Source organism: Pinus tabuliformis, chromosome X (genome assembly GCF_031772625.1).
Source record: "Pinus tabuliformis cultivar Carrire ecotype Pingquan chromosome X, CPIR1, whole genome shotgun sequence".
In the NCBI taxonomy this organism is placed as follows: domain Eukaryota; kingdom Viridiplantae; phylum Streptophyta; class Pinopsida; order Pinales; family Pinaceae; genus Pinus; species Pinus tabuliformis.
In genome coordinates, this window is record NC_142308.1 from 1,711,547,087 (window position 1) to 1,711,571,530 (window position 24,444).

Sequence of the window (24,444 nt, forward strand, 5' to 3'; positions counted from 1 at the left end):
TGAAAACCAAACTAGAAAGAAAATCAAAGTCTTCAGATCATATAATGGAGGAGAATTCATTTCAAATGAATTCATTGACTTTCGTAGAGAAATTGGTATCAAGAAAGAGACCATTGTACCATATAATCTTGAACATAATGGTGTAGCAGAAAGAAAGAATAGAATTGTCATAGAGGTTGCTCGTGCCATGCTACATGATCAAAATGTGCCAAGGTTCCTATGGGGAGAAGTTGCCAGCACTGTCGTATATGTACAGAACAAGACTCCTCATCGAGCATTATATGACAAGACTCGTGAAGAAGTATTCACAGGAAAGAAACCCGATGTCAGTGATTTAAGGATCTTTGGTTGCCCTGTTTATTTTCGTGTACCAAAAGAAAAGAGGAACAAGTTTGAGGCTTCAGGTAAGAAAGGTATGTTTGTGGGGTATTGTGAAGATTCTAAAACATTTAGAATTTATATACTTGGTCAATAAAACAATAGACTTCAGCAGAGATGTAACATTTGATGAAGATGTAGCTCTTGAAAAAATAAGAATTAGTCCTCCCTCTATCTCTTCTAAAGAAACAAATGATGATGTGGATCTCTCTACTCATGAACCTGATCATGAGGACCTAGATGAACCTATTAAGCCTATGGATCCATTAGATCCTCCTCCATATAGGAAAAGGCCTCTATGGCTTCGTGATACTCTACAGGATGTTGAAAAACATACTACTCCCAGGGGCACTTTTAGAGAAAGCGAGAAGCCCAGTCGATATCAAAACTATGTTGTTGCTATGAATTTTATCATACATAGTGAACCTCAATCATTTGGAGAAGCAGTAAAGCACCAAGTATGGAAGGATTCCATGACAGAAGAATATGAATCCATTATGCAAAATGATGGGAAGTTGTTCCTAGACCTTAGGGAAAATCAATTGTGACTTCAAAATGGAAGTTCAAAATAAAACATGGCATGGAGGGCAGTGTTGAAAAATATAAAGAAATATATGTGGCGTGAGGATTCTCTCAAAAAGAGGGAATTGATTATGAGACATCTTGCTCCTATTGCTCGTTATACCATCATTCGCTCTATTATTGCTTTAACTACTAGTCAAGGGTGGAATCTCTATTAGATGGATGTCAAGAAAGTTTTTCTCCATGCTGCTCTTCAAGAGGAAGTATATGTTGAACAACCTCAAGGCTTTGAGGTACATGATATAAGAACCCATGTATGCAGATTGAAGAAAGCATTCTATGGCTTACAGCAAGCCCCCAAGGCTTGGTATTCTCGCATTGACATCTACTTCGTAATATTGGGATTCACAAGGAGCGGTGTTGATCCAAACCTCTACTTCAAAGTTCTACAAGGTAATGAACCTCTGATGAACCTCTGACGATCTATTTTTGATAGGTAATGAACCTCTAATGATTCAGTGTAAGAGGGAGCTTGCCTCTAAATTTGAAATGAAATACCTTGGGATGATCCACTTTTTTTTGGGCCTCGAGGTCTCACAGAGACCTAGAGAAATTATTCTCTCCCAAGGGAAGTATGTTGTAAAGCTATTGGAATGGTTTGAAATGGTAGAGTGCAAATACAGGAACACTCCCATCGAGATGAACTTCAAGAAACTCTATGGTGATGAAGTTGGACTGAATTTATCTGATCTATTTGAGTCTCGTCAATTAATTGGAGAATTGATGTTCCTAGTGAACACTCGTCCTGATATTTGCTATGTTGTAAACACCTTGAGTCAATTCATGACCAAGCCTTTACATAATCACTGGGTTGTTGCTAAACACATGCTTAGATATCTACATGGGACAATTAACTTTGGTCTTCGATATACTGTTGGCAATATAAAGTTACATGGTTATACGGATGTTGACTAGGCAGGCAACATTATTGACAGAAAAAACACTTCAAGATGTTGTTTCAGTTTGGGATCCGCCATGATCTCTTGGATGAGCAAGAAACAAAAATCAGTTGCTCTCAGTTCTATTGAAGTTGAGTATATTGTTGCTAGCTTAGCTAGTTGTGAAGTTGTCTGGTTAAGAAAACTCTTTGGAGAGTTATTTGAGCAAGTTCTGGACACTACAGTGAGATTCTGTGATAATATGAATGGGATCCGATTGTCTAAGAATCTCGTATTTCATGACAGATCTAAGCACAATGAAATCAGATTCCATTTCATTCGAGACATGTTATAAAGAAGAGCAATGAGACTCCACCATATTCAGACTGATGAGTAGATTGTTGATATACTTACCATAGCACTTTCGAAGAAGAAATTTTTAGTCTTCAAAGATTTGCTTGGATTAAGGGATGTACCCCTTCCAAGTTTGGGACTCGATTGATCAAGAACACTAAGATGTGTGCTCTTCCCCCCTAGTTGAGCTTCCAGCGATGAGGAATTGAGCTAGTGAGCTCCTGGGGATGAGGGACCTCCAATCAAGAGTATGCCATAGTCATGCATCTTGTTTTCCACCCATATGGCCAATGGGTGCTAGCTACTTGAGATCGGATTGTGATCCTTACCATTCATGGTAAGTGGTATCTCACTCAAGTTCGAAGATGTTGGTGTTCTTGAACTATTATGGATTCTTAGCCTATGTGTTGAGCTATTATGGATTCTTAGCCTCATTGGCTGAGCAGTGGTTTCTTGGTCTTCATGACTGAGCAGTATTCATTCCAGATGGTAAAATGAGTCTTCATGACTGAGCGGTATTCATTCCAGGTGGTAGCAGTCTCCCTGATGGTATTTGTCCCAGGTTGTAGAATGTGGCTCCCTAATGCCGGGTGGAAGTATATGGGTCCCCGATGATATTTAGGTCGGGTTGGAGTTTGAGACTCTCCGATAATGGTTTCTTAGCCTTTAGTTGGCTGAGCATGGATTCAAGGTGGTAGCTGAGGCTCCCCTGCCATGAGTATTCTTCTTTAGATTCAAGAATATTCAACGTAAGCCATGATGATTTGACGAGTACAAGAGATTTGACACTATTGATGGAAATTCCTCCCTAGTTGAGAGAGAGTGTTGAATTTTGTGCAACTAAGGGAGAAATTTAGCTAGAAAAACCAGTATTCCATGGGGAGGCATCCCCCCACTTGAGGAAACGTGTCCCCGTGCTTCCTTGCGCTCCGGGGACGTGGGAACATCTGGGAGACGTTTCCCCACGTCCCCAAAAAAGGAAACGCAAGGAAACTTGATGGGGAGCGTTTCCTCCCAAAAGAGGAAACGTTTCTTGCATTTCCAAACAAAAATTGAGGTCAAATCCTTAAAAAAATGTCAAATCCCTAACAAAATTATAAAATATTATAAATATACTATGAATCTATGGGGGTGAAGGGTTTTTTTTTGTTATTTCATGTTTGAAGGGACCAACGACGTGATGGGATGTTGGTCTAGAGGATGATGCACAGGTAGATGTAGAGGGACTTGATGAGATACAAATGGGGTTGGTTGGTGGGCCACATAGCATATTTGAGAATAAGTGATTGTGAATTAGATGGTGACATGGTTGATCCTTATTTATTCATGCAACAGCTGAATGCAGAGACTAGTGGGGCATTACCTTGAGTAATTATATTCATTTGACATGTTCTTATGTTATCTGTTTTTATGTTTCAAACGTCAGTGGTAGACCTTAGTTTGTTTTCAATCTTGATATATGATATATTAGACTTGACTCTATAAAAATTTGAATATTGATGTCTTAGACTTGACTTTTATTTCAATCAATACAGTTTAAACTTATTTTCATTGTACAATGTTACAATTACATGTATGATTGTATTATGATTTTAGTTTTAAATTTGTTTTAGTTATATGATTCATTGATTTATCATTCATGATGTAAGCATTATATAATGATAAAGACAATTAAATTATACAATTTCAATGATATATTTATAGTTTTTTGGTATTTTACTATTTTTGTCGGGGTCCCTTGTGTTAAAGCCTCTGACATCCCACCCACGTTTCCTAAAAATTGGTGGGTAGCTTTTGCATAGGCCACCCCTGCATCTCCCCACTCCCCCGTCACCACGTCCTGGAAACTTGGTGGAACTATGAAAAAAACACTGCATGAGTGAAGCCCCTTCACCCTTGAAGTGAATTATTTCTCAAGTGTAAATTATTTTTGTAAGTGCAAAAGTTATTTCAAAATTGTTTTATAAAGTTATTTTGACATGTGCAAAAAATGATCACCCTAGGAGCTTCCAAAAACCTAATTCGACTTAGGGATTTTGTCTCGAAGATTCCTATATATTGAAGAGAAGCCTTCATTTGCAAGACATTGAGTTCTCTCCCCCTTGCTTTCGTGTTCTAGCTCTCGCATTGGTGATCAAGAGTTAGGGATTTTGTCTCGAAGATTCCTATATATTGAAGAGAAGCCTTCATTTGCAAGACATTGAATTCTCTCCCCCTTGCTTTCGTGTTCTAGCTCTCGCATTGGTGATCAAGCCATCGCATTAGTAAGTTCTCTCTTATTGTTAGCAGATATATTGTAAATTTGCAAATCTCTTATTATCAGTGGCAAATCTCTTATCATCATTCGCAGATCCTTGATTATCAGTGGCAGATCCCTAATTATCAGTGGCAGATCTCTATCTCTTTCGCATTGGTGATAAAGCCCTTGCATCAGTGTTTTATCTCTCTTATTGTTAGCAGATTCACTGGAACCCTGCAATTTCATTTCATCATTGGCAGATCTAATAGAGATTTTTCTCTCATTTCTGGAGATTTATGTCTTGCATTATTGTTTGGCAGATTTCGTATTATTGGCAAGATCTCTATCTTGTATTATCATTGGTGTCAAATCTCCCATGTATCAGTTTTTTCAGATCTCGTATTACAAATCTCTTCCTCTCGCACCTAGTCTCTTCCTCTCACACCTGGAGGATGTTTACTTATTATTTGTGGATGTTTACTTATTATTTGTGGCCAAATCATTTTATTGAGAAGCCATATTGTTTTGGATTTCTAGCACGCACCTAGAGGATATTTACTTATTATTTTAGAGGATATTTACTTATTATTTGTGGCCAAATCATTTTATTGTGAAGCCGTATTTACTTATTATTGTGAAGCCGTATAGTCTTGGATTTCTAGCACGCATCCGGAGACTTGTCTATCTCATTTGTGTAAACCTATTGTAGGTCTCCTATTTGCACTTATAATCTTTGCTGAAGGATTGAAGGATCTATTATTCTACATGAAGGATCTATTATTCTACATTTGTGATCAGATCTCACTTTCCTATTTTGGAAAGGGGTAATGTTGTTGTCATTGAGAAAAGGGTTTTGTACTCTTGCTTATCTAATCTCTACTGAGCATTTGATGAAGATCTAATAGAAAAATATTCTTAATTTTTCCCCCGTCTTGGACCAAATATCTGATGTCTTGTTGTTCATTGATTGTCTTCTATATAGCCTATGGCTATTGGTTACTGCCTGCACTTAAGGTTGAAAATCTAAGATAATTATTTGCAAAATTTAACATATATTGCATCTAAAGAAAGAATAGTAAGGTTGTGATAGGACAAACCAGGACCATATTCACCACCACTTGGATATTTCAGTATAGCTCGTAAAAGGTATTTAAGTAGTGGCTTAAAAATCCAAGGTGTATTCATGTCCACAAAATACAAATAAAACGTTACAATGGAAGTTGTTAAAATAAATGTGGCATTTTGGATTGTAATCCTCTCTATGTTCCACTAGAGCAAAATTTGAAACGTTTAAGAAAAAAACAACTCCCAACAAATATAACGTCGAGATTTCCAATTTCCAATAGTTAAGCCACAATCAACCTCTTAATAAGGCTATAAAAGACCAATAAAAATCAAAGAATGCTTTTATTGTACATCAAAACTAATACCAATAATTAGATGTTTCGCCAGAAGCTGGAAAACTGGATTTAAAGAGGACGGTGATAGGATAGAATCCCCAATGAAAAAACATAAAATTAATAACGGCTATAGTACATGTTTCCTGGCAGCATGGCAGACCTCGCCCTGCCTTGAATGTTGTCATATACCCCATTATTTAAAGGGTAACCATTGACTGTTGGGTATGGACGATTTATCGTGTAACCATTGATTGTTGCAGACGGAGCCATTGAATACATCTGCGCAAGACTACTACCCCTTGTGATTCCCTCAAATGGTGGTCGCATTCTGGGCAGATGCCGTTGAGTATCTACATGCACAGATGATAGCTGGTTATATTGTTCAGTATTAGCTTGATGTGATTGATAATGCGTGTCGAGCTGTCGCTGGTAGCTATCAGCGTGTATCACATCATTGCGCTGCTGTTGGCGATCACTATCATAACTCTCACCATTGCGCGGCTGTTGGCGATCACTATCATAACTCTCACCATTCCGCTGCTGCTGTGAGTGATCTCTCCTACCACGTCCCCTTTTATTTTTGGCTTTCCGATTTGGAGTTGACTGGGTACTAACATGATCGTCCACTAAAGCAGCAGAACCACGTCCCCTTTTATTTTTGGCTTTCCGATTTGGAGTTGACTGGGTACTAACATGATCGTCCACTAAAGCAGCAGACTTTGCATTTTGTTGTGACTTATGCATTCCACCATTAGAAACCTGCCCCCCAGACAAATGAAAACCATTTTCATAACCTTGAGGGCCAGCTGGCCTTGGTTTTGGGCTCATATTATGATTTTTACTACTTACGAAAGAAGAAGACATCCCCTGCACTGGTTGCTGCACTATATGTTTAGCTCGTCCCAAACTACTGCTTTTTAACTGCAGACTATTGACAACAAGACGATGAGCTGCTGATCCAAGCTGAGGACCTGAGATAGCACCGCGAACAGGTGGCCTGGACAAAAACATGAATAGCAAACCATAATTGAAACAGATCTTCATCAGATAGACATGACCTCAGTATAAATTTACTAATAAACAACTTGAAAAAGCATTACCTATCTTGATTCTGGTGCCTTCGACCAGTATCTTCATGCCATAAGGCTTGTGTCCTTACATCCTGTGCACATACAGACTGCCAACCAGTATGAAATGTCAGAAATACAACATTAATAATCACAAGCTAAAAGAAAAGCAGAGGATTTTTTAATGTTCAAGAAGAGGATACCATGAGTTAGTTGAAAGAAAATATAAGATACTATGAGACACTACCGGGCAGCCCATAACAGACTCAGGTTGTCTGTACATGATTAATTGAAAGAAAATCGACATGAAAAGTTCAAAAATAAATAACTCTTGAATGGTCATCTTATGGCACAGGCACATCAGGCTTATCTGCATAGAGTCTGCACCTTCTTTGGCATGATGACCCCATCCGGGGGCCTTGGAATGTGTTTATGCATAGCCGGGCACTTGTAAATTACAGACCTGTATAACATTTTACAATTAAGTATAAAAAACTTAATACAGATTGAATATCAATTTCAAAAGATTGTGCAACCGAAAAAGGTTAATCACTTACAAAACTTGATTGTTTACTATGTTTTCCATCTCCTTAACAGGTGAAGTGAAAACAGGTGGGCAAACATCCCCATCACAGAGACCGAAGTAACCATTAAATCCACCACTGCAATTAGTTTACAGATGTTAGGGCTAGACCAAACAGTAAAAGCAATGGCACCAGAGATGTCATCGAACAGTTTAATATGATCATTATACAAAAATACTAAGTGGTATGCAAATATCTATAAAATACATACATACACACCAGCAAATAGGGACAAAAAAAACATTAAAATGATCCAAGTTAAAATGGATCTATGATATTTTATTTTTGTCTAGTCTATTGTATTATTTTTTCTTTACAGATAACTTTATGGGAAAACCCAAGGGGTTTCAAACCAGGCACCTGTGCTAGCAGAAAAGTAACCAAATTCCCAGCAACATTCACAGCAACAAGTTGACCTAACAGATTAGGCTCTTTTTGGTATTATTTTGATTATAATGGTTGAATTTTTTTCATTTTTACATCAGGGATGTCAGCTTTTCTTTCATTTAGTTTACGAGGGTTGCGCTTCTTTGCTTCATAGGATTAAGTTATTAAACAACTTAATTAGTAATATTATTATTATTTATAAGTTATAACACATCTCATTCACACGGGCCAGTATAATGCCCCCATCTCATCCATTCCAGGATGTATAATGCACCCTGTTTCTCTCCATGCAATATGACTGAAGGAGTGGTATGCTTATCAAGAAGATAAAATTGAACAAAAATTTGGTAGCCTATAACACTTCTCACGCCAGTAGGTATTATGCCAGGAGGTGTACCAGAATTTATAAAAATTTAGAACCGGAAAAATTGCTGACATCCATCTATCTACAATGTGTAGACCACATGAAGCAAGAAACAGATTATACTGACAAAGAAAACAAAGCAACCCCTTCAAACTACTGCACCTATAGAAGCAGTGCACATCCAATGCACCAAAATCCAAAAAAGGAGTTGCTGAAGATGGAAGATAAACCTTGTACCATGCACAGAATTGGTTCAAGTGCACAATTTTCAATATGAAAGGAAACAGTCTTACAAGGACCAGGAATTTGTCAACCTTTGTGGTATCTGCGTAATTTAGGGATTGCATGTGGCCAGACTTATTGAGGTCAAAATCCATTATCGATGGAGCAACTATGTTCAATACAGTTACGTTTATACAAAAGATTGGTTATGTGATTTTGCCGAAGATTATCTAAACAGTTACGTTTATATGGTCTCGAAACAGAATGCAAACCTATCAACCCCTACCATCATGTTTGAAGCACACAACATACTTCAGCTTTCATAGCACTCTTTATTATACGTTTATATGGTCTCGAAACAGAATGCAAACCTATCAACCCCTACCATCATGTTTGAAGCACACAACATACTTCAGCTTTCATAGCACTCTTTATTATTCTTTTAAATATCGACCATTTATCAGGACATGGAAGAAAGACCAATCAACAATCTCTATCCATTTCTGAACTAAATGACATTAGTTATTCACCAACGTTCACTACCTGTATATTCATCACAGCAAAGAACAATTTATGCCAGACTCCTGTAACAAACCTGGAAACAGGATTGATCTTTTCTTTCACTTTAGCTCTCTCATTTACTGTAAGATGTGCATACCGCTTATAGAGAGAAAGTATATCTGGAGCTAAGCGGTGACTTGCCATCACAAAAAGCAAGTCAAACCTTTCACTGTTTCTCAATTTTTCTTGTTCCTGCCAAAAAGAATGAAACTTTATTGCAAGTAGAATAACAGAACCAATTATCTTAAGATTATAATTGTTGAAAAAATATCAATTGTATCTAGATTATCTTGCTGCACAATGATGGAATAAAACCAATACCGTTAATGTGCCTTCAACCTTGCTAATTTCCGCAAGAAGACGAGATTCATCAATGAATGGTAATTTAGCAACACCCTGTATAAAAAGACACACATTTGGAACATCTTCAAGGAAGACCTTAAATGTAAACAGACAATATATGCTCTACAAAGCACTCAACAGGGAATTGACATGATGTTAAATATACCTGCCAGGCATAACGCTTGCCATTCATATCAATTTCAAAATCTGTCGTGCAGTAAGAAATTTGTATATATGAGTAAACAATAGGAAATGTTGTTTTATTTATATAAAAAGCACGTATCCTAAAGCAAAAGCAGATTCAGGCATAAAAAAAATTCTCACCAGTGGGATAAAAGTCAATGATAGGTGAATTTGGATCAGTCATTAATGGCCTGTAATGCTCAGGAAGTGCATTTGCACTGCAACCATATCGATGTCTTAGTCAACAACATTTTGACACACAAAAAAGTTGAATGGTAATATAGCAACAAATTAACAAGTCATACTAGTCTATTACCTTGCAGATGGAAGAACTCCCATTAACTGATTGAATGGCTTGAACGGAGTCCGAAGAATAAATGTAATCTTCAACTGACTGAGACCCACAAGATCAGAGGCAAAGGGAGCATAATGGTATGGATAATACCTGGCAAATAAATAAACCAGTCAACCAATATTGTCAACTCAATTACAGTGCAAACTTACCTTTTTTTTGCATCAATTCAGTTAGAAGCAAACATATCTCGAAATAAATGTGCTGAGAAGAATATTATATGGCCCAATCAGGAAGGATACATCAACTCTTAATGTAAGTATATGCACGTGTCTGTAACAGTAAAAAACCCTGGCCAGAGTAAATACAAGGCCAACTCCTTGTGTGTTATTTCATATATATATATATCCCATATCTGTTTCATGTTGAGGTATCAAATCTCTCAAGTTACTAAATCCAATGGTTACTGCACACTCGACTGATTAACATTTTGTTCCAAGCAGGACATTCTACATCCCAGGTAAAGGGGGATCCTTCAAACTCTGCAGGTATGATTGTAATATGTATGTTGAGAGGTATCAAATTTCTCAAGGTACAAATCCCAATGTTTTTGCATTCACAACTAATTTATTGCTTGTTTACTTGTTCCAAGAGGCACATCAACTCTTCACGTGTGTTGTGGCCATGCATATGTGTGTAACACTAAAAAGCAAAGAAAAACAATTAGAAAACATAAATACAAAGGCTGGACCTTTAAGCATTACACACACATTAATACTGATCAATATTTAGCCCCAAATCTGTTACGCACCAAGAAATATCAAATTCCTCAGTGTACCAATATCAATATTTTTGCTCCAACAAATGTTCGAGGATGTTAAAATTTCCTTGAAGCCAACAATCTGGCAATTTACTACCTAGCAGATTACAAATGTATTGAATAAAAGCACAACTGGGATCTTCAACAAACTTAAACAGCAGAATCACAACATTAGCACACATATTTTCTGCCCAATCAAACAGTTCTTCATTAATAACTCAGAACCTACTTGGGCTCCCTTACTGGGATCATGGCCCTCTGCAGAAATTACATATACAACAATGAACCTAGATGTGATCCAGCTGATCAGGCCCTAGATCTGTCTTTCGATCTGTCCTAGCTGATCTATATCTCTCTTGTCGCTCCTTGCACCTTCCTCGAACCGAACACACTCGAATGGAACTCTTCCACCCAAACTTTCAGATCTCATTCTCCTTGTATCTTGTACTCAAAATGTCTTGTGTGTCTTCTCCCTTGGCCTAGCCTTTCTTTTATAAGCTTAAGTTATGACCAAATCCACAACCCTAATCTCGAAGTGATTGACAGTTGAAATTACATCATCTAATTCACTAATTTAATCACTGATTGCTAAGATTACGGATGTGTTAGCCAACTTTTGCATGCCTGGACACCTAGGCCTGTGCAAAATTACTTGCCCATGCTACAAACATCAACACTTCCTCTTAACAAGGGAGGTAGTTCCTAAAGAGCCACCTAAAACTGGTTGTCCCTCGATCCTAGCACAATGTCCTCCTTCAACAGCCTGCTCTCCCTGAATGTGCTTCTAGGAGTCTCCACATGCTCCTGAGCATCCCTCAATGTCTGAATAGGTTTGCTTGTCGACTAGTATAAACTGCTCTCTAACCTCGATAGCCAATGCTATGTCTAGGCTGGACTTCTATGGACAAATGAACACCTACCCATTCCCAAATCTAACCTCAAATCCTCTGTCTTCCATGGTTGATACTGAAACCGAATTCTTCTTCAATCCTAGTATGAAAAACACGTCCTTGGCTTCCAACATCCCTCCTAACTATAGTAGAAACTTAATAGTTGCAAGCCTCTTCACTGCATACTTCGCATCATTCCAAGCTCCACATTTAAATCTAAGTCACTCTCTGTCACACTGCTAAATAGCTATCATGCCTCTGTCTTATGGCATGATGCACCACTATATAAATACCAAAGCACTATTGGTGTTGGTGCTAGTAGATAGACATGAGACAAATAAGAAGTCCTTCACGAACTTCATTGCAAACTCATCAAACTAAACCTTTCTTGATGTTGTTTCCTTCTACAGCTTCCCCTTCCCCTTATTCTCTAGATATTGTGATGCACAGTGCCCACTCTTATGGCAACTGAAGCGCTTGATCTTCTGCAAGTCCTTCCCTGGCTGAGACGTTGCCAACTCACCATTACCTTTATAAACCCTTCCTCGCCATTCTTAGTTATACCGACCAAAGCCAAGTTCTCCTCTTCATCTTCCTACTTGCCGACCTCAGACTCCTTCCAAGTCTCTTCCTAGATGTAGTCATCACAAAGCCTTTCCCGATTGGGAAGGTGTTGTTAGCATTCCTTGGACAAATGGTTCCCATGACTTGGGAAAACCATTCTGTTGAACTTTTAACACCATATCTTATTTATTTTTCTCACAATTTATTATACCCAGAAATAAATTTTACCCAAATTAAAATCTAGAACATGAAAATAAATGTGCTAGTGTTTTCAACTTTCAAACAGTAAAATTGCTCGAGCTCTCTCCTCCAAATCTCAGCCCCTCCTCAAATTCTCCTTCCAAAATTCTGTTGCACATTTTTCCTCTTTCTCCTCAGTCATTCGAGCCTCTCACTCATGAGAATATCACTTCCTCAATAATGCAATGTGTCTTCATCCTCTCCCTTAGGTTATCTTTTCCAAAAATCTGTTGCACACTTTTCCTCTTTCTCCCTCAGTCACTCAAGCCTCTCACTCATGAGAAAACCGCTTCCTCAATAATGTAATGTGTCTTCATCCTCTTTGATTATTTTGTTAATAATTCCTTCACAGCTACCTTGATTGATGTATTATGTCCTTAATGGCTACCTTGTATTCTTCTCTATTATATACTCCTTGACACTCATTTGATATCATTATGATTTTTGGTCCCTATTGATGGGTGGAGTGTCCACCCAAAACATCAAACGGATTAAAAATCATTTACACAATTTCTTCCAGAAATTCTCCACAACATGAACAATTGTGAAAATCTGCACTCACTTATCTTTATAATTTCAAATTAAGCAAAATCCATAATCCTCAATCTCCAAATTGATAGACAGCTAAGATTAAATCCTACCTAACCCACTTAGACCATTGGCTAATATTAGATCTAGGTCACTTAAATATTTAAATATTTATCCTTAGGAATTCACTCGGTTAGCCAACATTAATTAATTAAATTAATTAATGTGTTTTTCCTAAGTTAGACTTAGGAAAGAAATCATGTTGAGTTGCTCCTCTCAAACAACCACCTAAAGAGAACTTCTCCTCCTGCATGCTAGACACAATCGTATGCAGAATACCTTCTGATGTTATAAAATTAACACTCCCTCCTACCAAGTGTTGAATGGTGTTGTCATTGATGCCAACGTCGTCCTTGAACACTCTTAAAATTCTTCTAGTTTGCATTAATTGGAAGCTCCAAATGACAAGAAGCCCTAGGAAGATCTAGATGCCCCGCACTTGTTAATGAAAATGGACGTAAAAGACGGTGATATTGATTGCCAAACCATTGTCATTTGAATCCTTTCATCGTGTTGATTCCAAAGGTATGTGGCACACTCTGTAGCTCCTCGTGGTTGAGGAGATATGCTTGCTTAAAGCTTGGAGCCCCATTCTCTTGTATAGAAGCCCCAAAGGAAATAATACACATCATTTTTTATTACTCGAGAAAATTAAATCAAATATGCCTATCCTAGTCAAAGTCAAAGAAGATTTTATCAAGGGCAAATAACCAAAAATTTAATCTAAAAGATGGCCTAAACGGTTGTGGGGTTTTTGGCTCCAAAACTATATTCATTTGAAATTCAAATTTGAATTTTGAAGGGTCATCTATTCACTAATGCAAAAACCTTTGCATTTCATTAGATTAACTCCCTTTTGTCTTATAAAAAAAATACTTTAATCACTAAAGTAATTGCTAAGGTTAAAGGTGAGAATACCAAGAAGGGCTACGGCGCGGCGGAGAACCTAGGGTTTCTACTCGGCTTTGGTTGCTGCCTGAGCCTGCGGCGGCAGGGCTTGCCGCTGGTGTGGGTACTCGACGCCCCTCTTTGTTGACATCGTCTGGTGCATTGCTTCTCCGTCGTGCTGCCAGAGTATTTCTTTGATATATCAGTGCCGGGGCTCGCTGCATCTGGTGGGGTTTGTTTCTGTGGCGCCGATAGCCTGTGGCGAGGTCTCATTTTCAGCCTACAGCGCCCCTCTCTCCAGCGGTTCTCTTCCCTTGCGTCGTGCCTTTCTTCTAACTCCCTCTGCGAGACTCGGACCCATCTCATCGTCCTCGTCTGGTGTTCCCGGGTTGGTAGCCTGCTCTGCATCCTCTGCGCATCATCGGCTGTGGTCCGGTGTCCTGCATAGTGCTTTGAGCTAGGCGGCGGCGGCGTGTTTCCCCTGGTTCCTCGGCGGTCTTCTGCGCACCTTCCGTCCCTCTGACTTGGCGGTCTCACCAAGGGGTTTCCTTTGATTTTTTGTGCTGAGCCGCTGGGGCGGGGGCGAGCGTTCTGTTTTGGGCCTCCTGACTCTCTTCGCGGGGGCGAGGTGGCTGCCCTAGCCGCCTCTGCCCCCGAACCGCCACGCCTCAGTACTGGTTGGGACTTGTTTGGGCTCCCTTGCTGAAGCGATGGGTTCTTTTTTGGTTTTTTGCTAGCTACCAATGCAGCTATGGAGAGTGTTGAGGGATCTGAGGTGTGGAGTCTATCTCTGCATCGATTCGTGCCGCTTTTCTATGGTTGTTTCTGGTTGCTTTTCGTCGGGCTTCTTTGGATATATGGGTGGTTTTCTTCCACTAGTTTCTGAGGTTTTAGATGGAGAGTTGAGGGGCTGGGGGAGGTGTGGCTACCTAGGCTGCTCTCTACCATTTCGTGCCTCTCCCCTGTCTTTGGCAGCCATTTCGAATTTTTCTGCACATTCCACAGGAGCTATTGTTATTTTCTGTTTTTATCTTCGCTTGTATGGGTAGGGGTATACTCCTGTTGGGGTTTACATACCCATTTACTTGCTGCCCTGTCTGAGGGCTTTTCTGCATACTTCTCGTGAAGTATTGTCTTTGTAAGTGGTTTATCCACACTACAGCATATGCGTTCAGCATCTACAACATGTAATTTTCTGAAATTAATGGAAATTACGAATTCTCTTCTTCGGAAAAAAAAAAATTGCTAAGGTTAAAGGTGTATTAGGTGACTTCTATATGCCTAAACACTAAAGTGTGTGCAGAAGTACCTGCCTAAGCTACAAACATCAACACAGAACTCTTTAAATTCACTAAGTGAGAAATCATTGAAATTGGTAGCTCATTGACTATGACACCTCTAAGCTCAGGCACATGACAAATCCTGAGTTAAGATGGGGGCTTTAGGGGAGATGCACTAATTGGTAAAAACTCCACATTGAGTTGGGAGGCATAAAGGATGCTTGGCCATAGTGCATCTATGTTGGAGTGTGGCATAGATGAGCTATGGCAGAGACACACCGATTGGTAAAAAAATCCACACATAAATGAAGGCATACAGGATGCTTGGCCAAAGGACACCTATGCTGGAGTGTAACATAGATGGGCTCTAAGGGTGACCAGCATAGTGATACTATTAATAAATTTCAATTATTTCCAAAGTGCAGATTTCTCACCCATCACTTACCACTGCCATGAGCACACTCCTTGATAATAATAGCGCATCACCCAACAAAGTCCTTCTGTATATTTCAAGACCTACCAAAAAGGAAAATGACAGCAATTAAGCTAAAGCATTGAAGACATTTATTATATGAAGTGTATATGAAGACACATCTGGAGCTATTTACACATACAAACTCTCTCTCCCCCTCTTCTACACACACACCAAATATCTTATAAAGCACCAGAACATGGTACTTACAACATCCTTTTTGGTTTGCTCTCGAGCTTGTTGTGTATGTGCCTCAAATTTTTCAGAATAGTATCTCTCTTTCCATCCAGACTCGCCTAATTTAACCTGCACTGTGTAATGGCATAAATTAAAACCATATTGTTTTCAGTATTCTACTACCACATGTGAACTTCTTTCATGAAGTTTTATCTATGAACCTTGTCATTTTCAGGTTCTTCAGAATTGAAGAGATCTGACTTCTCCAGAAACGCATTTTTCACCATAAGTTTCAGTTCCTCCGCATTTTCTTTTGCCTGAAAGCAAAACAGACAAGAAGTGAGAAATAATTTCAGGAAGTTCAAGTCCATTTCACTTTTTCATATTTTTTAAACTTAAGTATCAATAGGATGAATTTACAAGAGAAAAGGTTAGATGATTATAGAAATCATATTCACTGCCTCAATTTTGAAAGGTAACACAAAATATAATAATCCACAAGTTGGGTATGACCTTTGCAGCTTCAATAGTTACTTCATCTTCAACCTTCACAATTGCTGCAGCAATACTGGCATCATTTTCACTAACTCTCCTCAGCTTTGCAGGATGTTTAGATGAAACTGATTCATATGGAGATTTACGAGAGGCAGATGCCAGACGTGCACCATTGAATGGAGTGACTGGAACTATAGATTCAGGCTTGACATTGGGTTGACGACTTTCTTCATTCCTTGACTTTGTCTTTGACCGCTTGCGTTTCTCTGCATGCATCTGCATTTAACAAAATTCAAATGGATCCATGTCTCTCTATCAGTATCTTAACCTGGGTTCCTCAAGAAGGCATGAAACAACAATATTTTGGAAGTTTTAACAAAGTATTTCCCTTGGTTAAACGCATTTCCTATAAAATGTGCGACCAAAATAGCTATTCACCCTTGTTCCATTTTTCATGCCTAACACTTTAGAACTAACTGAATTGTGCTCTAGATTAGACTGATAACAGTATCCTGAATTTTAGTATGTACAACAGTGCACTTTTTCTGTTTTCAACTTACATGTGTGCAAAAAGCATAAAGAATTTTGGGACACTATCATCATTCCAAAGGTAATATTTATATGGAACCATAATAGTATAGATTTCCTATTCGAATTTTTCCTAAGCTCACAACTTGGCACAAGGGGAGGGTGCTATACTCTCTGGGCATTATGTAACAATGTTGCAATAATCGCGATCAGGATTAAAGAGGGGAGTGTCCAGAAAAAAGAAAAAATCGGTAAAAATCAGCAAAAAATCGGCAAAATTAAAAAATAAAAATAAAAATAAATAAATATTAAAAAAAAAAAAAACTTAAAAAAAAAAATACAAAACTTAAGATTTTTTTGGGAAAAAGCCAATTTAATCCGCCAATTTAATCGGGGTTCACAACACTGTTATGTAATGCTTCAAATATATATTAATATAACTGTGTTTTTTTTTATAATACTCTGGGAATTATGTAATAATGTATATTAATATAACTGTTTTTTTTTGCAAATAAAGACCAAAACCCTATGACTGACATAAAACTTTTCATATTGTCATTTGAACCTGATGAATATGAGCTCGCTTTTGAAAAATCTTATCCTCATATGTTCCAACAGCCTGAATAAAATGCTCCACCCTGTCCAATATTACCTGAGTAAGAAAAATTTCCACACTTTAGCGTGATATCAGCATGGCTTGCAAATGCAAACTGTATCCAAACCATTTAACACCCTTTTATACAAAGTGCAAAAGTTTCAGAAACAGGAGATATTCTATAGCCTTTACAAAAATCCATCTGTAGTGGAGATTCCAAACAGAAAAGGCACCACACAGCCTAAACGCCACAATTCAAGTAAAGACAGTCAAGATGAACTCATAAAGTATCATTTCCATCATTCTGGTGACATGAGATCTTGTAATTTATATGAATAATTAAAAATTCAAAGGCTACACAACTTCAGATTGCAAGTTTTAGAAGACCACACTGGAAATATCACAATAACATATAGCAAAGTCCTTCAGTTCACATAATATTTACCAACAAATATTATATAACAAATAAAGTCACATCACAATACCTCGCCTGCATCTGTCAAATAGCCACCCATTGCCTTAAATTCTTTCTGGTATATAGCCATGAGCAAATTAATTGCCCCCTGAAAAACAGGAAATAGCCATCAACAAATTATCTTCCAGGAGATAAACTGTTACAGAACCAAAAAGAAATTGGAAGCTGTAATAACAGATGTATAATAAGCAGTCTGCACTAGAGATGATTGGCATCCAGCATGCTTAGACGTTGAAACAAAAAAATCAGCTTAAGACATAAAACGGGTTCCAAACATTTCAACCAGAGTTTCAGAGAAAAACGAATTTAAATAGTATTACTTCAGTGACTATTTAAGGAATTTCAAACAGAATATAGGAGATATGTAATCTCTGCATACAAACCTCACGAATTTCCAATGTAGGCATGTGGGGAAGGAAATCATTCCCAACAAAGAAACAGATGAAGACAAAATCATCCACAAGCCGCTCAAAATCAATCTCAATTGGAGGGTCTGGAATCTTCATATCATACTCTAAATATTCACGTAAAACCCAAATGTTGACAAACTGCCAAACATTCAAGATAATGGAAACAAGTCAGATGTAAAAATAACTATAAAAGCAGTAAAGCATCCACATAATCTATAATAAGCTCGGAACTTGATTTAAATATCATGACCTAAATGGCATTACTATTAGTATCACAACCATACAACATTTACACAAACAAACCCCCAAGCATGCATAAAAGAATTCCTGACTTTAAAAGTTATACCTATATGTGGATTCTGACCTACCTGATAAGGCTTTTTAGGAACATTCAGTTCATCACCTTTCTCATCAAGATCTCCATGCTTTCTTTTTGGCTGTCCTTCACATGCAGCTGCTAAATGACCAATCTGACCACAAAGGAAGCATTTGTCTTGTTGCCCAGGCGTAGACACAATCTGCCCAATTACATATACAAGGAGAATTACAACATTATTATATTACTCTCATTATTTTTAAAGACTCTAGCAAAGCGAGGATAAAATGTGATCTGAATGCATTTCTGTCAGATAACCCAAAGAAACAAATTTGAAATTCCATCCTGAAGACTTCAACACAGCATATGATGGTTAATACAAGCTTTTCATGAAGGAGCAAATGTCAAAAGAAAGTTACTATTTTGTAGGGATGGTTTTTTGTGTCTGACCTTGCTTGGGAATCCTGCATGTGTAACATTTCTAAGCATAACACCTGTTCCCAAGGGCTTTCAGTATTTCTCTCTCCTTGTGGAAAGTGACATATGGACCAGAAGTAATGTTCAAGAATAAAGCCTATGTATTGAATTTTCAACATAGACAAGTATAACAATTCAGGAGAATACTGGGGTTGGTGAAGGACATCAACATATATAGAAAAGATTTAGAGGTCAATAAGAGTGACATAAATTTGGAAATACTTTCCATGAGATTGAAAGTATGACCTCTACTCCGATATAAAGATGTAAGAATTATTTCCATGAACTTCAGCGTATGAACATTGTGTCTTCAAGGCAACATAATGTAAGAGATCGGGCAATGGATGTTACAATATGTAAATTTATAATGCACACAAATGCAATGAAGAAAATGAGATACTGATATTAGTGTAATCTATTAAATCCATAAAAGCAGCCCAGTGATTGCTTGTGCATGTCGATGCAACATGACCCACATCAAATGAAAACAAGGACCTTGATCTTCATTATCAGCAAAACAACCATGTGATTGGACTATTAGAGAATGTGAAATAATAACTATAGTTCTATTACACATTGTTCTCTATAAAATTGAAGTCAGGAGCACTAACCTCTCTCAAAATAGAGAAGTGCACCTCATGAGTAGACAATGCTAACATGATTAGATCAGCATCCTGCAGCCATTGGGACAGAGGCATTTACCAACAGCAACATTTCCATATCTAAAGTAACTTTAATTTCCTTATCCTTGAAAAATGAAACACTTACCAACCCATATAAACAATGCCTAGTATTTGGATCAAAACCCGCAAGATTTCTTTGCAGGCGAATGTATGACATGACTTTATGCTCACCTTCACCCGGAACATTTGCATCAGAGAGAATGACCTTCAAAATTTCATTCAAACACAATTAAAATACATCTAAGAAGGAGGAGAAAAAGGAGAGACCAAAACAGAATCCAACAAAAAAGAGTATAGATCTGAAATCGAAGACAAGAAAAGTATTGGTAGTTTGATTTTATTCCTTTTTATTAGTTTTTTACATTTATATTTTCATGCTAATATGGTGCAGCAGCAAAAATGTGATCAAGGGTGGCACACCTTGATATTTCGCCAACCAGGATCATTGTTTAATCTCATGTGTATGTAATATTGAAGGGCAATTGACAGTGTTGCCATAAATTCTGTCCCCGGAGTAATTATATTTGAGTCACATGCTTCAGACTTCACTTTTGGAGCTAAAATTCTTCCTTCTTCCTCAAACTGTTTTCTCAATCTTTCCTCTTCAGCTGCCTGACAAGTGCATGCAAAAACATTAAACCATCATTCTCTGCATGAACGTTAATTTAGTTGTGCTTATAAACTTCTTCTCTTTGGAAAACTATTACCACTTTTCCCAACACACTCACCATATCGGCTGCGTCTTTTGCTGCCCTGAAACGCCGTGAACGCTGTTGGTTCATCTTAGCTCTTGGTGCAACACCATCTATAACAGTTGAAATTTAAATAAGATTCTCTATAGTGTCAATAAAATTTCACAGTAAACAATATATTAGAACAAAAAATATTAAAAACGGGAATACAGCAATTCAAATATATTCAATATCACCAAGCAAAGTATGTTGTAAAAACTTCAGAGCAAGGACTAAGATGATTCAGATGACAAGGGGTTAGGTTCTGAAAATCCATATATCATTATAAATAAACTAATGACCATGAAAAAATAGTCAAATCATGAGTCAGAGAAGCAAAATTCTTCAGGAAAACCTAATCATTTCATCAATTAGAACATCCACACATCTCAAGTTTCTTATATATACAAAAATTTTGAACACTAGTTCAAACAGATTATAAATGGTGTAAATCATAGTAGTGCAAACTACAATAATAGTTGCTGCAGTAATTTGAATGAAAAATATCACTATAACTCATCCGGTTTTCTATTCTATAGAAATGAAATTATATTGCTATCAAAAGATGATCAGAGGAAAGTCATGAGACTAAACAAATACAGTCAGTATAAATAGTGAAACCAAGAGTGCAGTCGGTACAAACAGAAAAATCAAGAGTACAGTACGTACAGATAGTGAAATGTCAAGTGCCTAGTGCATCTCCTAATTAAGTAACAAATATGGGCCACAACAATGCAGGAAGATATCCAAAAAGGAAAAATATAAGGCTTTGACCAACGAAAGAAACGCTTCACAAAGTATAAGACAACATTGAGAACTCCAATGCTACCTTGAAAGGAAATACTTATAGGAATATTTCACGTTCCAGAGTTACTCACCAATTGCCATGTATAAAAGCTTCCGGGGTCGTACCATCACAAAGAGCCGGTCTATATAATCAAATATGGCCTTAAAGACTTCATCGTAAGTTGTTGGGGAAGGCTGCAAGAAAACATAGTTCCATCAGAGGCTGCTAAATTTTAAATGAGTCATACTTTTACAGATGCAAGGCACACAGCTGAAATTATAAAAACACTACAGGATTGCTCTTGAACAAGTGAGGGCAGGGGATAGACTGCTCTACTACATTACACAAAGGAATGTATAATATATAATATAAATTGCAGTATAATACTATAATGTCAAGGAAGGCTGCAAACAAAAAAAAGGTCCCTTCAGAGGTTGCTATCTTTGAAACATTAATGCTTTAAACATGCAAGGCACACCGCTCAAAATTTGGGATTCATATCATAAAGGCACAAAAGGATTTTATTGAAACATGAGGGAACAGAAAAAATAATTCCTAGGAATATTGCCAAAGAAGAATAAATTGCACTAAATAAATCAAATTTTTAACAAGGTAGAATAAAGTTCTGCATTACGGTCACGCAGTGATCTCTCAAGGGAAACTTGATAAAATTTGTTGAACTTTACACAGGAAGCTTCAAGGTTTTGGTTCTGTTTAGGATGCATTTGGTTTCTTTTCAGTTAGGGATGCAAAGATTCAGTAAAAGCTACCATAACGAAAAGTCTAATATTGTATCCACAGAACAATTTAAGTCCAATGTTGTATATATACTTAATCAGTTCAAGCATTTTATTCGTAAGATAGATGCCAGAATCAAGTTGAAATAGCATGACATTTAGTAATCCAATCGTGGACTTATCTGCTCTAGTGGAATCAAATCAACATTTGGAGACACCAATTCGACATATGAATATAGGCAACAAAACATATTGCAGGAGGAAAATCTGTTCGCTTTCTGTAATGTAAAGGTCCAAGTCACTCTATCCCCATCCAGGTTCATTCCCAAACAACTGATCTATTTTCTCCAATTCCATTAATTCGAATACATTTTCAATTAGTGTGCATTATACGTAATTTTTCATTACATCTCTCTTCAATACTCTTTATTAGGGCACTCTTAAATATGGGGGAAAATGGATGAATTTAATGGATAAAAAATCGACTCTCTTGCTAATAAGATTCTAATCATCCCACTCCATCCTAGTACCCAAGCAGATGGAAAAGATTATCCAAATAGTACATTTACAATTCAAAGGTTGACATAGATTCAGACATTCTGGAGGGTTATCTCTGAAGTAGATTTCAATTGAGGTTCAGAAGATTGACTAGCATCCTTCAGTGTCGGTTAATTGTAAATGTTTACTCTCAGTGTTCTTTGAGGACTACCTGGTTTATAGTACATCTTCCCTCAGAGATGACAGGAGAGGATATGAGGTTTTAAAATAATAAAAACTACTCGGGAAGGCCATATCTAACTATTTATTATTCCCTGTTTGCGGCTCCCTGTTTATTACCGAGGTCCCATGCAACACGTTCCACTGAGGATAGCCAGAGGGGCAGAGAAGTGGAAGTAGAGTGACTGAGAAAGCACATACATGCATCCCAAAACTAATCAACCATTATATCATTATGTTAATATGAAGGCCACTACATTTGTGGATGCCCTGTTGCCCTAATCACGTATTTTCATCCGACAACTAATGACGCCTTCCCAGGTCTGTTGCAACACCGTCCCATGCAGGAGGAAAAGAGAGGAGGCGAAGCTATTGACATAAAGGATATGTTCGAGCATAAGTGACCTCTCAACCAATGTGAGATAAATCAAAACTTAGTCAGCGTCAAATTCCAATTAGTAGCGAAATGCTTTGAAAAATGACCCTTGATTGCGGTCCATACTTGAAATTAATTCTTTGTATAACCCGCTTGGCAGCTTCCCAGTTTTTACAGCTACAGCATAAATTTGTTCGTAACATAAGACGCCCCTCTTTTCAGTTCTATACTCTTCCACGGCACCCCAAAAGCTTAATATGTTAAATCAAACCCTGAAACATACAAGATCTGATAACTAAATGCATACCCGGTCTTCGGGATGAAAGCAGGGATGAATAATCCCGTTCATGTCCAAGTAAAGATTGTCGAACTCCATATTATTAGGGTTAGGCTTGCTGGTATCGACTGGAATGGTAACGCCATTGATGTCCACAGGCTCTTCCTCTGTAACGTCCGTTACTATTAGAGGATATTTATCAACCAACCATCTGTAAAAGGCAGGAACACCCATATTTTCCCAACAAAAGAATCCTCACAGATGCCCTCTGTGACAAAAATCGGGAACTAAAGCTTTAGAAGCTTGCTGGTACAACAATGGCGTTCTCCGGAACGGCTGCAACTACAACTCGTTCCGTCGTAGGGAATTGCAATGAAATCTGAGCAAAATTGCCGAAAATCAAAGGCCCCCTTTCACCCGAGGGTTTCGTTACATAGAGATACGTGTCTAAATGTCTTGCATTGCATAGGTATCCTCTCTGTCGTACTCAGCGAGTGTGAACATATCTCGCCGACCCCAAGACCCAAAAACAAATGATTCCATTACGTTTGAGGGTTTAGGTTCTTCTTTAGGGTTTGTTCATCCGGGATTAATGCGTTCCTTTCTCAACATAACTAACAAATTAGTCGCAGGATAAAGTCAATTATGTATCAAGTGGCAGCTTGAAAGTGTTATCAAGTCTTGAAAATGAGATATTTTATGATATGAATGCTTCTTAACAACGATATACAAAGGTGTTAAGTGTATATGTGACATTTCTTTACACTCGTTAGAAATCGCTCATATAATCTTTTATTCAATATAACATTTATTTTAACTTTTTATTTAAGAACAGGGTTTCAAATTTTATGAAAATAATTATAGAGATATGATTTTTAGGTGTGGGGTCCCTGAATTTAGGTACATATTTGCCTTAGGCAGGGTTTTATGAATAAGGAATTAAAATAAATTAAATAGAAAATGATTAATAGCGTAAGAGTTTAGGGATGGTTGATCTCTTTTTCCACTTTTTTTTTCTCTTTCTTCTTCTTCCTCTCCTCCTTTTTGTTGAAATATGTAATTAGGTTTGGACTTCATATGTACTCTTG

The 24,444-nt window shown here is 37.6% G+C and overlaps 1 protein-coding gene across 1 annotated transcript; it reads right to left on the bottom strand.

Moving 5' to 3' along the window:
- Positions 1 to 5,821: 5,821 nt before the first annotated feature.
- LOC149146591 (5'-3' exoribonuclease 3-like) lies at positions 5,822 to 23,890 on the bottom strand. Its single transcript, XM_089446695.1, has 23 exons — positions 23,387 to 23,890; positions 21,341 to 21,443; positions 20,460 to 20,536; positions 20,152 to 20,343; positions 19,817 to 19,936; positions 19,660 to 19,722; positions 18,624 to 18,773; positions 18,229 to 18,393; positions 17,856 to 17,933; positions 17,341 to 17,427; positions 16,266 to 16,523; positions 15,974 to 16,069; positions 15,786 to 15,881; positions 15,549 to 15,619; positions 9,858 to 9,986; positions 9,683 to 9,759; positions 9,525 to 9,565; positions 9,338 to 9,412; positions 9,051 to 9,208; positions 7,456 to 7,560; positions 7,286 to 7,361; positions 6,932 to 7,008; positions 5,822 to 6,828 (listed from the first exon to the last, which is right to left on the bottom strand). Exons 1-23 carry the CDS (start codon positions 23,588 to 23,590, stop codon positions 5,949 to 5,951), a joined length of 3,378 nt encoding a protein of 1,125 aa, XP_089302821.1. The 5' UTR covers positions 23,591 to 23,890; the 3' UTR covers positions 5,822 to 5,948.
- Between the last annotated feature and the right edge of the window lie 554 nt (positions 23,891 to 24,444).

Bases quoted from the DNA above. Each gene is read 5' to 3' on its own strand.
- LOC149146591 (XM_089446695.1), bottom strand. From the start codon at position 23,590: ATGGGTGTTCCTGCCTTTTACAGATGGTTGGTTGATAAATATCCTCTA. The intron at 18,394-18,623 runs GTAGGTCAGAAT...AATGTTTGGCAG, and splicing joins TTCCTAAAAAGCCTTATCAG to TTTGTCAACATTTGGGTTTT. The intron at 16,070-16,265 runs GTCATACCCAAC...TTTTGCTTTCAG, and splicing joins TAACTATTGAAGCTGCAAAG to GCAAAAGAAAATGCGGAGGA.